The sequence below is a fragment of the Cnephaeus nilssonii genome, assembly GCF_951640355.1.
Source record: "Cnephaeus nilssonii genome assembly, chromosome: 5".
NCBI classification, from domain to species: Eukaryota; Metazoa; Chordata; class Mammalia; order Chiroptera; family Vespertilionidae; genus Cnephaeus; species Cnephaeus nilssonii.
Window position 1 is genome coordinate 79,568,039 of NC_137076.1, and position 14,438 is coordinate 79,582,476.

Below are 14,438 nucleotides of genomic sequence, written 5' to 3' on the forward strand. Positions count from 1 at the left end.
ACAGTTTTCTCTCAATCCCTCCTTACCCCACACTCATACAAAGGTTTTAAAAATGAGGTGATGTTGGAGGTGAATAAAAGATTTTAATTAGATATTTTATACCTGTGACACTCCTTGTTTTCTTCCCATTTTAGAGGATAGTGCTTATAAAGAGTCTGAAATGTCACAGTGGTTTGTGTCTCTATCTTTTGAGAAAAATTAAAAGGCACGAATATTTATAAAAAGCAGGATGATGAGCAGCTGTCAGTTCCAAATTGCTCATCTATTTATTACCTTTGGGTTTTTCTCCAGTTATAAGCACTCCATAGAAACACCAACCAAAGGAATGAATCAGCCTCTCTTTTAAAAGACCAAGCTCCTAGGAGAGTAATCACATCTACAGGATGCCATATTCTGCTTACAGCAGGGAGATGCTCTCCCTACACCCTGCTAGAGAACTCTGCCAGGCCAAGAACTATAGGATGACAAGCAAGTGAGCAGAATAAGAAACTAGTGACCTCTGCCTCACAAAAATGATGTGTAACTAGACCTCAGAAAGGCCTTTTTTTTTGAAAGGAAAAAATCTGTTTATTTTGCAATAATTAAATACTCACAATAAATTACAAAAACAGTACAGACAGTGCCATGTATCCTCCTTTCAGCTTCCCACAATGGGAACATCATACATTACAATAGCACAACATCCAAACCAAGAAAATGACTTAGGTACAATACTGTTAATAAGACTACAAGTCTTATTCAGATTTCACCAGCTTTTATATGTACACATTTGCATGTGTATTGTTCTGTTTATTCTAAACAATTTTGTTCAATATATAGATTCATGTGACCACCAGAACAACGAAGCTACAGAACTGTCCATCTCCACCTCCATTGTGTCCCTTTATTTTATTTTATTTTTTTAAATCCTCACCAGAGGATATTTTTCCATTGATTTTTAGAGTAAATGGAAGGGAGAGGGAGATAGAGAGAAACGTTGATGTGAGAAGGACACATCAATTGGTTGCTTCCCGCACGCTCCCGACAGAGGCTGGGAATTGAGCCTGCAGCCCAAGCCTGTAACCAAAGTACATGCCCTGACCAGAATCAAACCCTGGACCCTTCAGTCTGTGGGCCAAGGCTCTATCCACTGAGCCAAACCCACCAGGGCTGTTGTGCTCCTTTATAGGTGTACCTCATCCTCCCATCGACTCCCTTTTGTCATTATGCCCTGGCAACCACTGATTTGCTCTCCATCTCTATAATTCTGGCATTTGGAGAATGTTGTATATATGGAATTACAAAGCCTATAACCTTTTGAGATTGGTGCTTTTTTAGTGAACATAATGAATTTGAGATATATCCATGTTATTGCATATATCAATGGTTCATTTCATTTTAATGCTGAGTAGTATTCTACTGTATAGATATTTGTTTTTAACCATTCAGCTATTGAAGAAAATTTTAATTATTCCAGGGTTTTGGCTATTATATTATTCAGTTTCATGAATCCATGGGTTTATGTATTTCATCATCTCTGGGAATGTTTCCATCTTCATTTCTTTGATTATTTTTTTCGTCCCATATTCTTCTTTCTTTCCTTCTGAAACTCCAGTGACACAAATGTTAGATCTTTTGTTACACAGGCATACCAAGGAGATATTGCAGATTCAGTTTCAGATCATACAATAAAGCAAATATCACAATAAAGTGAGTCACAAATTTTTCGGCTTCCCAATGCATATAAAAATTATGTTTATATTATACTGTAGCCTATTAAGTGTGCAATAGCATTATATCTAAAAAAAACTACGATGTACATACCTTAATGTAAAAAAATACTTTGCTGCTAAAAATGCTAAATATCATCTGAGCCTTCAGCTAGTTGCAATCTTTTTACTGGTGGAGGGAAAACACAATATCTTCAAAGCTCAATAAAAAGAGGTATGCCTGTAGTCCTATAGTTTCCTAAAATCTCTGTTCATTTTTCCAATCTATTTTTTTCTTCTTTAGATTAAGAAATTTTTATCTGTCTTTAGGTTCACTGATGTTTTTCTCTCTCATCTCTATTTTGTACTAAGCCTACCCATTACTTTTTTTTAAGTTGCTGTATTTTTCAGTTCTAAAATTCCATTTAATTCTTTTTTATATCTTCTATTTCTTTGCTGAGGTTGTCATTTGTTTCAAGAGTGTTCATATTGCTTTTTTTATGATAGCTGCTTTAAAATCCTTGTTAGATAATTCCAACTTCTGAGTCATCTCACTGCTGGTAATTCCTAAAATATGTTTTGATTTTCCTGATTATTGGTATGATGAGTGATTTTTTATTGTATCCTGGACACTCTGGTCTTAAGACTCTGAATCTTCCTTTTCAATAGGCAGTCACATTGTTTAGGTTTAATATGCTGGTTCTGGCCTTCTTGTATAGCTGTGACTACAAAACAATTAAGTTTTCAGAGCCTTTGCAGTGTTATTTTGGTCTACTTCTTTTGTGTGCTAACCAGAAGCTAATCTAAACACCTGGGCAGTATTCCAAACTACAGTTCAGTTCTTAAATCTTTTGCTGTGTTAACTCTGGTCAGTTTCTCATGTGAATCACTAAAAAGCATGCCCAGGACTTCATTTGCAAAATCGCTTTCTCTATCTCCCTTCTCCCCACAATCCTACCACACTCTCTAGTTAGGAAAAAAACACATCATCTGCCACCACTGGGCACTGGACATTGGGAATAGAATTCCTTCCTTAGCCTCTACTGACAGCACCCTATGGGGGATTGAAGCATTGCTTCATTGCTGCTGGTCTAGGGGTGGAAAGTTGGCCTCCTCAGTTACTCCCACTGACATTGCCTCAGAGTAGGAGCACAATACTGTATCACACTGCCTCACTGCCACCAGGTAAAGGGTGAAAGTATAGACTCTCCAGTCACCCCCAACCTCCACTGGCATTACCTCAGCTAGGAGAAGTGAAAAACTTCCTTGGTGCTGCCAGGCAGGGGACAACTTTCAGGTTCTCTTCTTGGCCTCTGCTGATCCTACCCGTACAGCAGATCACACTATCCCATGTGGAGGATGAAAAACATTGGTCTGTGCTGGTAGCACACCAGTGAAGGAAGCAAAGAATAGTCTCCTAACACTGGGCAGAGGGTAGTAAATTCTGCCTCAACTCTCTGCTCAACTCTCACTGACACCACCTTGGTGGTGGTAACAGATAACAACCTCACACCATCTCACTGCCAAAGGAGGAGTGCAAGTTCAGGTTCTGCTTCAACTTTTGCTGACACCACTCTGGTGGAAGAATGAGAGTGCAGTTTGTTACCACCACGTGGGAGATTGAAATCCAAGTTCCCCATTCAACTTCCACTGGCACTAAGGGTTGAGATGGGAAGATTTCCATGCTCTTTGGCTAAAGTGGGACAGGTATTGTCCAAAAGTTTTTTGTCCTATTAGTCTGCCCTTTGCTTGGTTCTTTCTCTCGAAAGAACAGGCTTTTATTTGGGCTATTTTCTATCTGTACCTGTTGGCATTTCCAAGATGTAGGCTTCTCTAGTGCCCACTCTGGGATATATAAAGGGCAACAAGAAAGCCCAAGAAACTCACTGCCAGGTCATTCATCAAGTTCCTACGTCCCTACCCAGTCTGCCTTCTTCTTCCCACCTTTTAGAGTGTTCTTATATTTACTTTTAGTATTATGTCTAGGATTTTTAGTTGTCCTTTAGTAGGAAGAATAAAGAGAAATGAGTCTTCTTCATCTTGCCCAGAATCAAAAGTTTAAGATGGCCATATTTTAAAATGCAACAATTTATAGTATACAGGTGAACAACATCTGACATGATAAAACAAAGCATCAAGCAATCTGTATGGTAATAGAGGAATAATGGGATCAGTTTCAACAATAACAGCCCAAATCTGCTGGGCAAAACAGAGCTTTTTCATGAAGCAAGTGACTCTGAGAAGGACTGATTCACTTAAATCTACTAAAGTACCAATGAACACAACAGAATTGATACCCTTCCCTCCGAAAAAAAATAAAGCTCAAAAAAATTCTCTCAATTGGCAGGATATGGCACAATATCTGACAGTACTGTTTTTAAAAAATAGCAAAAGCACAATCCTGTATTAGCAAGACACCACACAACCTGGGTTTAAATGTTTTTTATTAAATTTATTGGGGTGACATTGGTTAATACAATTATATAAGTTTCAGGGATACAATTCTATAATACGTTATCTGTATACTAGGGGCCCAGTGCACAAATTCATGCACCTTGAAAGGAACTATGGGCCACAAGGCTGCGGTAGGAACAAGGGTGAATCTCAGCTCATCCTCTGCACCCCGCCTGGGTCCAGTCTGCCGGAGGCCCCGCTCCCACATGCTCCCAGGCTCTGACAGCGCTGGCCCTGCTTGCATCTGCTGACAGTGTGGAGCAACTGGGGCTGGAGCCAGCAGCGGGTGCAAGTGGGCCTGGCGCCATCAGCAGGTGCGAGCGGCAGCTGCTGCCCCGATCGCCCCTCAGGAGCAGGGGTGGGGGTGGAGAAGCCATCAGGGGCGATCGGGGCCGGCAGCTGCCACTTGCACCCACTGATGGCACCGAGCAATCGGGACTGGCAGCAGGTGCAAGCGGCGGCTCTGGCACTGGCTATGGGTGCAAGTGGGGCCGGCACCGGCAGTGGGTGCAAGCAGTGGCTCCAACGCTGGCAGTGGGTGCAAGCGGGGCCGGCACCAGCAGCGGGTGTGAGAGGTGGCTGCTGGCCCCATCGCCCCTCAGGAGCAGGGGGAGGTGAAGAAGCCCTCAGGGGTGATTGGGACCGGGAGCCACCGCTCGCACCCACTGATGGCATTGAGTGATCGGGGCTGGTGCTAGGCAATGGCAGCGAGTGCGAGCGGTGGCTCCGGCGCCGGCAGCAGGTGCGAGTGGGGCCGGCACTGGCAGCAGGTACGAGCACCCGGCAGGACTGTGGCGCACGGGAGCAAAAAATTTTCAGTAACCACCAGAGGCTTGCCCCTATGACAGCGACCAGCACCCCACCTTGGTCTGGTGCCCCTGCTCACCTGCTCCAACATCCCGCTGCGGCCGATGCCCACCATGTTCTGCGCTCTGCCGCCTGCTGCTGACGCCCCCCCCGCCCACATTCTGCATGCGCCCCCCTGGTAGTCAGCACACGTCATAGCAACTGGTTGTTGAGTTGTTCAGTTGTTCAGTCTATTTGCAGATTAGGGTTTTATATATATAGACTAGAGGCCTGGTGCACAAAATTCGTGCACAGGGGGGTGGGTACCCTCAGCCCAGCCTGCACCCTCTCCAATCCAGGACCTCTTGGGGGATGTCCGACTGCCGGTTTAGGCCCCATCCCAGGGATGGGGCCTAAACCGGCAGTCGGAAATCCCTCTCACAGTCTGGGACTGCTGGCTCCTAACTGCTCACCTGCCTGCCTGCCTGATTGCCCCTAACCACCTCTGCCTGCGGCCTTATTGCCCCTTACTGCTCCCCCACCCCTGCTGGCCTGGTCACACCCAACTGCCCCCCCACCGACCTGGTCGCCCCTTACTGCCGTCCCCGCCCCCCCCGCCGGCCTGGTCGCCCCCAATTGCCCCTCCTGCTGGCCTGGTCACCCCATGCAGCCTGCTGTTCAGTCATCTGGTTGTCCCTCACTAACCCCCCTGCCAGCCTGGTCGCCCCACGCAGCCTGCTGTTCAGTCGTTTGGTCGTCCCTCACTAACTCCCCTGCTGGCCTGGTCACCCCACACAGCCTGCTGTTCAGTCATCCATCCATTTTTTTTCCAATTGTGATGGTCCCTGGCTTTTTATATATTAGGATTGCATTGTGTGTTCACCAACCCAAGACAAGTAAATACTGATAAACAAAAAGTATGATGGCATCTGTAAGAAATTCTCCAATAAAGTCCATTTATTTGCCACTCCCAGTGCACTGGCAGTGAGCAGAATCAGTCCAAACAGGCTCCAATTGAAAGCGAGAGAAACACCCCAGAGACTCAGCACCTCAATGAAGGAGCGAACAACCTGAGCTCCACAGAAGTAAAGAAAGTGTGTGGTGGCAGCCCTATTTCAGAAGTAGCAATTGACTCAAATCAGAAATACAGGATTGGGATCGTGCATTTGGGTACTGGTATTGGGATCTCTCCTTACAAAAAGAGAGGGTTATTTTAATTGCAAACAAACAAACAAACAAACAACAACAAAAAAAAACACCTGAAAATGTAATCTCTTACTTTCACATTTAAAAATATTTTCATAATATACATACTTTTCTACACTAACTTATTTATGGAGGAAGAATGTCATTAAAGAGAACAAAGAGAAGAGACAGAGGTACAGTGGATCTTCCATCAATACAGAAGACATGAACAAAGGCTGGCTTTTATGTTCCCATCAGCCCCACATGGATAGTAAGTCAGAATAATCCCAAACCCTGGCCACAGGACACTTATCTCTCTGTTCCATGTACCCAGGCATGCACTGCTCGCCTCTGTTGGCCTTTTCTTCACCAGGTAGAGGATTTGCTTTTTCTCACCCCTTCAGTTAACACACCTGTGGTAGGATGGATTTTTATGCATCCTCTTTCTTCACCCATTGCTGCTGCTACTTTGTCACATATACACTCTCTATGCTGGGAGATGTTACTGGTACGATAAGTAAAGACATGGAGACATGGCCTGCATACCAACACATCCTAATTAAGTCCTCCCCCACATTAAAAAAAAGAGGGGGGGGCTCATTTGTCTCAAATACTTAGCTCTAAAGGATATGAGGGACCTAAGGCTTTCTCCACTAACATACAAGCTGTCAAGAACCCTATGCTGCCCCTCTAAAATACTGCCAGGATTCTGAGGTGAGAGCAGGCAAAGCAAAGAGGGAGACAAAGCAAAAGAGAAGAAGAGGGAGGGAAAACTTAAAGAGGTCTCCAAGGCAGTCATCTAAGGAGATTCTCTCAAAGACAGGACTCAACTAGAAATGTAAAAAATGATTTGCGACATTTTCTGGCTGTTACATGAGCTCATGAGATCCATCTAGAGTAAAATTTATTTCTGGTATAGGTCTGTACCTACAAGCCCTCCCAGATATTAGGGGCCTAGCCAAGGAGCTGCAATTCTGCCTCTTGTTCCTTCTCATTCCCTTAGCTTGTAAAGTTTAGAGTTGAGACCTGGTGGACACCTCAGCCATCCTCTTATCCAAGCCCTGTGTTGTATAGTATTTAAGAAACCTTGAGGCCTGGGAAAGGAAATACATTTGCTATGTGTTCAAAGGATAAGGACAAAGACACAGGCTTCTTCCTTCCTGGCCTAACACCTCTGTCCTTTAAACTTGTAGTAATCCAAGTGCAAGTGATATATGAATTTTAATTTCTACTCTTTTCACTCACGTCTGTGAAAATGGAGAGTATGGCTATCTCTGCTTTGTACCTCAATTTCCCCAAATGTGTAATTGGAAGTTGGATCCTAACCTAACTGATGACAGAAATGCCCCCAGCATTTTTTCGATAGTCTATAAAGGGTTATATTTGCATTAACTTCTGTTTAAATTATTTTATAATATTATTGTTATTATTATCCCATGTATTGCTGCAAAAGAGAAAAAGTGATTCACTTCAAGGCCATCCTGCAGACTTATACTAAATCCCTGGAGAATGTCACATACCTTGTCTTCCTTTGAACTCTCCATCTCTGCCCCTTCCTTGAATTTTTCCAGTGCACTCTTGAGGTCCTGGGATGTATAGGTGTTAGTGTTGATGTCCAGCCTGTCCAAAGAGAAGTTGGGAGTTAGGAGGGAGATGCCATCTTTCCCAAGAAAGAACTCTGCCCCCTCCCGTGGGTGGCTGGTACTTCAAGGTAAGCTAAGCCAGGCCAGCTCTAACTCAGAGTGTCCTACCCTACCTTTACCTTCAGTCAACCAGAAGTCCAACAGGGGAATCTTACCTTGAAGCTAGAGGAGGAAAGACACAGCTGAAGATGGGGTCATTTCATGAAAGAGGGGGAAGTGGTATGGGACAGGACAAAGGCCCACCATGGACAAAAAGCTCTCAGCCAGCTACTCAGGCAAAAACAAGTCTGGAATGTTTCTGCAATGCTGCTCTCTCAGCACATGCCAGGGCAGGACCTCCTAAAGGGCACTGAATACAGAGAGAATAACATAGACCCTATTTATATTCTTTTAGGAAATAAACCAACAGAGACCTGAGCCCCCCAAGCATGTGTCTGACCTGATTTGACAAGCCAGCCTATCTTCATAAAAACAGGCTGGATAAATTCATACCTTTAAGACCAACCCCCGAGCACAGAGTAGATGCAGAAGTTATGTGTCAACCTGACAAAGGAATGGATTTAAGATGCCAAAGACTAGAATCAAGGTCAGTCACCTTCCAGAGCTAGCCTCCAAAAAGAGGGAAGAAAGGAACCAATGTGGATGTAATCTAGGAACATGGCAAAACCTACAGAATGATATCCTCACAGAGACCACTGGAGCTAATCTAAGCCACAACCATTCATCTCAACTGAGGAGAAGGCATTCATGGGGTGAGGAGTGGGGGCAGGTTTTAGCACCAGCAGTAATTTCAGTTCAGTGAACAGAGGTGGGAACAAAAGTAAGATGAACAAAGGGAAGTATGGAATATGGACTGTGCTTGACAAGGCTGTCCAGCCCTGGGGAGTAGGAAGGGGAAGCTTCATTAAGGATAACCCAGGAGATTTATCAAGGTGGAGGAGGAAGTATTTAACTCTGTGGGATCACTAACTTCTTTGGCAATCTGATGGAAAGGGGTGGGTCTTGTTCCCCAGGGGAATAAACAAGATCCTACAACAATTTTGGAAATTAGCCCTGTCCTTTGGACTCTGTTCCCATTCCAGTGCTAAAGAGCCAGGAAGACACTGTGAAGTAGAATTGGAGGAGCACAGGAAGAGGTTGACCCAGAAGAAGGAAGTCACCACCACACACAGCCAGAAACTCCTGAGCTCACAGCAGTGAACACCCACACCACCTTTAAAATGCTTTGGGCTCCTGTTCAGACAGGTTTTCCCCTGGCTATAAATGCTGAGAAGAAAGAGGACACGTCCCGTGTATCTTGGAGGCCATTACAGGGCACAGCCCTTAGAAACATTTCAAAGGAGAAAAGTAAAGAGTCAGGAGTGGAGACAAATCTTTCTCTTATGTTGTGTCTATCACAGACCATTTGGATGGCTCTACTTTCTATTCTGAAAAGATGTGAACAACAGGCAAAGTAGCAAGTGCTCCTAGTGATGATCTACAGTCAGGTATGGAGAAATAACTTCCCATGGTATTAAAAACAACAAATAAAAGAGTCCACATTAGTCTAATTCCTAATTCAGTATTCTTGAACCAAGAAAAAAAATAGACTTTTTATTTAGAAAACAAGAAGACTTGTCTTAGATGTGAAAAAAGACCTCCTGAAATGCTTTGAGACCCTGACATATGTATATATATGTGTGCCGGGGAGGAGGGAAGTTGACAGGGTTACAACAGTGAGATTTGATTATTTCTTAGATGGCTGTGAGAAATTAATCATCACATGACCTGGGTCACCGTAGGTACAGGTGTATGTAGAAAGATAACGATTTTTCCCAGTTCAGGGTGACATTAAGGAGGACAAATATCTCCTTATCTTATCTATCACAAATAAAGTCAAATTTTCCAACAGTAAAAACTACCCAAATATGAACAGGTTGCTTTGTGGGATTGTGAGTGCCACATGACTGAAGGTGCATATGGATAGGCTGAGTGACTTTTTGGTGAGGTAAATCAAGGAAAACACTCAGGTAAAAACTGGGCCTCTAAAGTCCCTTTCTGCCTCATATCTAATTGTAAAATATTGTTAAAATTATAAATATACAATGACTTAATAAGACTAACTCCACTCAATCCATGACTGATTCTCAATACTTAACATGCATTAAAACAGGGGCAGCAAACTATCTGTAATGACAGATAATACTTGAGGCTTTGTGGGCCTTATGGTGATTGTCTCAACTACACAACTCTGCCAGTGTCACAAGAAAGCAGCCATAGAAAATACATAAATGAATGAGTATGACCATCTCTCTATATAAAAGGCTAATATGCAAAGTGTCCCCTCGGGAGTTCGATCGCTCACTATGATATACGCTGACCACCAGGGGGCGGCGCAGAATGAAGGAAGACCCCAGCCAGTGGTCAGCAGCCGGGGAAGGAAGGCCCTGGCTGGCAGTTGGAAGGCCCCAATCAGCCCTGATCGCCGGCCAGGTCTAGGGACCCTACCCATGAACAATTTCCATGCACCGGGCCTCTAGTGTTCTAATAAAACTTTTTATGGACACTGAAATCTGAATTTCACACAATTTTCATGAGTCATGAAATATGCTCCTTTTGTTTTCTTTTTCCAACCATTAAACAATGTTAAAAACAACTTAGCTTGTGGGCCATACAAAAACAGGCAGCAGTCCCAAAATGAGTTACAGGCCATAATTTGCTGGTCTCTGTGTTAGAAACGTCATGGCTGGTATTAATACCGACCTTTCAAACTGCAGAATTCTAGCAACCCCTGCAATCCCATGCTTTAACCTCCTTCTCCCTCATGCAGAAAATAGAAGACACAAAACTTGGTAATTCAAGGCAAATAATAGAAAAATAGAGACTATGAATTGCCAGAAATCAAATAATCAAATAAGCTGGTTATTAAAAAACAAGGCAACCTCTTACATTGGAAAACTTTTATCCTCTAAGAGAGCTTGTTTTAATTTAATATGGACTAACAAGAGGAAAAGTTAGTCTGAATTAAAGACTTTAAAATGCAATTTTATTGTTCACCAAGGAAATATTATTGCAAAGCAGAAGGCCTAACAGGCCTGTTTTAATGAATAGATGACTCATCTGTAATCAGCACATTAATTGTTGGGATTCAAATGGGTGCTCTTCCAGTACTGGAAAAAACAGCTTATTTTTTTTTTAATTTAAATTCTTTATTGTTTAAAGTATTACATAAGTCTCCTTTTTCCCCATTGACCACTCCCCGGCCACCCCACCCGCCCAGCACATGCCCTCATCCCCCCTCCTCCCCTCTGTGTCCACAGGTTATGCTCATATGCATGCATACAAGTCCTTTGGTTGATCTCTTACCCCGTCACCCCCGACCTTCCATCATAGGTTGGACAGTCTGTACGATGCTTCTATAACTTTCGTTCTATTTTTGTTCATCAGTTTATGTTGTTCATTATATTCCACAAATGAAGGAGATCATGTGATATTTATCTTTCTCTGACTGGCTTATTTCACTTAGCACAGTGGTCGGCAAACTGCGGCTTGCGAGCCACATGCAGCTCTTTGGCCCCTTGAGTGTGGCTCTTCCACAAAATAACACATGCGGGCGCGATTAAAACTTCGTGGCCCATGCGCAGAAGTTGGTTTTCGGCTCTCAAAAGAAATTTCAATCGTTGTACTGTTGATATTTGGCTCTGTTGACTAATGAGTTTGCCGACCACTGACTTAACATAATGCTCTCCATGTCCACCCATGCTGTTGCAAATGGTAAGAGTTATTTTTTACAGCAATGTAGTATTCCATTGTGTAGATGTATCACATATTTTTAATACACTCATCTGCTGATGGACACTTAGGCTGTTTCCAAATCTTAGCTATTGTAAATTGTGTTGCTATGAATATAGAGGTGTTCTGTTTATTGGTGTTTCTGTTTTCTTGGGATATATTCCTAGAAGTGGGATTACTGGGTCAAATTTAAGTTCCATTTTTAGTTTTCGAGGAAACTCCATACTATTATCCACAGTGGCTGCACCAGTCTACATGCCCACCAGCCGTGTACAAGGGTTCCTTTTTCTCCGCATCCTCGCCAGCACTTATCATTTGTTGATCTGTTGATGATAGCCATTCTGACAGGTGTGAGATGGTACCTCACTGTTATTTTGATGTGCATCTCTCGGATGATTAGTGATTTTGAGTAAGTTTTCATATGTCTCTTGGCCTTCTGTATGTCCACTTTCGAAAAGTGTCTATTTAGGTCCTTTGCACATTTTTTAATTGGATTGTTTATCTTCCTTTTGTTAAATTGTATGAGTTCCCTATAAACTTTGGAGATTAAACCCTTATTGGAGATAACATTGGCAAATATGTTCTCCCATGCAGTGGGCTTTCTTGTTGTTTTGTTGATGGTTTCTTTTGCTGTGCAGAAGCTTATTTTGATGAAATCCCATTTGTTTATTTTCTCCTTAGTTTCCATTGCCCTAGGAGCTGTATCGGTAAAGATATTGCTAGGACAAATGTCTGCTATTTTGCTGCCTATGGCTTCTTCTAAGATTTTTATGGTTTCCCGTCTTATATTTAAGTCCTTTATGCATTTTGAGTTTATTTTTATGTATGGCAGTGATGGCGAACCTATGACACGCGTGTCAGCACTGACACGCGTAGCCATTTCTGATGACATGCGGCCGCTGAGGCAGCTGCATGCTGAGGATGAAACATTTGCTGCTCCTAAGGATGAAACATTTGTGAAATAATGTTTTTTCCTCAAAGTGACACACTACCCGAGTTATGCTCAGTTTTTTGGCGAAGTTTGACACACCAAGCTCAAAAGGTTGCCCATCACTGATGTATGGTGTAAATAAGTTGGTTATCTAGTTTCTTTTTTTTTTGCATGGATCTGTCCAATTTTCCCAACACCATTTATTGAAGAGGCTGTCTTGACTCCATTGTATGCTTTGCCCTCCTTTGTCAAATATTGAGTATAATGGCTTGGGCTGATTTCTGAGTTCTCTGTTCTGTTCTATTGGTCTATATGTCTGTTCTTGTGCCAGTACCAGGCAGTTTTGAGAACAGTGGCTTTGTAATATAGCTTGATATCTGGTATTGTGATCCCTTCAACTTTGTTCTTCTTTCTCAAGATTGGTGTAGCTATTCAGGGTCTTTTTTTATTCCAGATGAATTTTTGGAGAGTTTGTTCTAGGTCTGTGAAATATGCCATTGGAATTTTAATGGGGATTGCATTGAATCTATAGATTGCTTTGGGTAGTATGGACATTTTAATGATATTGATTCTACCAATGCATGAACATGGTATATTCTTCCATTTGTTTATGTCTTCCTCTATCTGTTTTTTTTTCAGTGTCCTGTAATTTTCTGAATACAGGTCCTTTACCTCCTTGGTTAAATTTATTCCTAGGTATTTTAATTTTTTTGTTGCAATGGTAAATGGGATTGCTTTTTTAATTTCCCTTTCTGTGAATTCATTATTGGTGTATAAAAAGGCCATAGATTTCTGGGTATTAATTTTGTACCCTGCTACATTGCAGAATTCATTTATTAATTCTAGTAGTTTTTTGATGGAGTCTTTAGGGTTTTCTATGTACAATATCATGCCATTTGCAAAAAAACAACAACACAATTTTACTTCTTCTTTTTCAATTTGGATGCCTTTTATTTCTTCTTCTTGTCTGATCGCTATAGCTAGTACTATGTTGAACAGGAGTGGTGAAAATGGGCATCCCTGCTTGTTCCTGTCCTTAGGAGAAATGGTTTTAGTTTTTGCCCATTGAGTATGATGTTGGCTGTAGGTTTGTCATATAAGGCTTTTATTATGTCGAGGTATGATACCTCTATTCCTACTTTGCTGAGAGTTTTTATCAGAAAAGGGTGTTGGATTTTGTCAAATGCCTTCTCTGCATCAATTGATATGATTATATGATTTTTTTAAAGATCTTTGTGAATTTAAAAATTTTTTTAATGTATTTCTTTATTGATTTCAGAGAGGTAGGGAGAGGTAGAGAGAGAGAGAGAAACATCAATGATGAGAGAGAATCATTGATTGGCTGCCTCCAGCACGTCCCCCACTGGGGATTGAGCCCGCAACCCAGGCATGTGCCCTTGGCAGGAATTGAACCTGGGAACCTTCAGTCTGCAGGCCAACGATCTATCCACTGAGCCAAACCAGCTAGGGCTGATTATGTGATTTTTGTCTCTCAATTTGTTTACATGATGTATTACGTTTGTTGATTTGCGGATATTATACCAACCTTGCATCCCTGGAATAAATCCCATTTGGCCATGGTGTATGATCTTTCTAATGTAATTCTGCATCTGATTTGCTAGAATTTTGTTGAGGATTTTAGCATCTATGTTCATCAGGGATGTTGGCCTGTAATTCTCTTTCTTTGTAGTGTCCTTATCTGGTTTGGGGCTTAGGGTAATGCTGGCTTCATAGAAAGAGCTTGGAAGTGTGCCTTCCTCTTGAATTCCTTGGAGTAATCTTAGAAGGATAGGTTTCAGTTCTTTGAATGTTTGATAAAACTCCCCTGTGAAGCCATCTGGGCCCAGGCTTTTGTTTGCTGGAAGTTTTTTAATGATTGCTTCAATTTCCTCCTTAGTTATCAACCTGTTGAAATTTTTTTATTCTTTTTGGTTGCGTTTTTAGAAGGTCGTATTTTTCTAGGAATATGTCCCTTTCCTC

General features: G+C 42.3%; 1 protein-coding gene across 2 annotated transcripts in view; it reads right to left on the reverse strand.

Moving 5' to 3' along the window:
• Window positions 1-14,438, reverse strand: part of SIL1 (SIL1 nucleotide exchange factor) — a 212,319-nt gene that overhangs the window by 80,092 nt on the left and 117,789 nt on the right. For both annotated transcript variants that reach the window (XR_013813523.1, XM_079770873.1), the window contains exon 5: window positions 7,634-7,733. Coding sequence is in view for 1 of the 2 variants with exons in the window: in XM_079770873.1 (XP_079626999.1) it covers window positions 7,634-7,733 (100 nt within the window). In the remaining variant the exon portion in view is untranslated. The remainder of the gene's footprint in view (window positions 1-7,633; window positions 7,734-14,438) is intronic.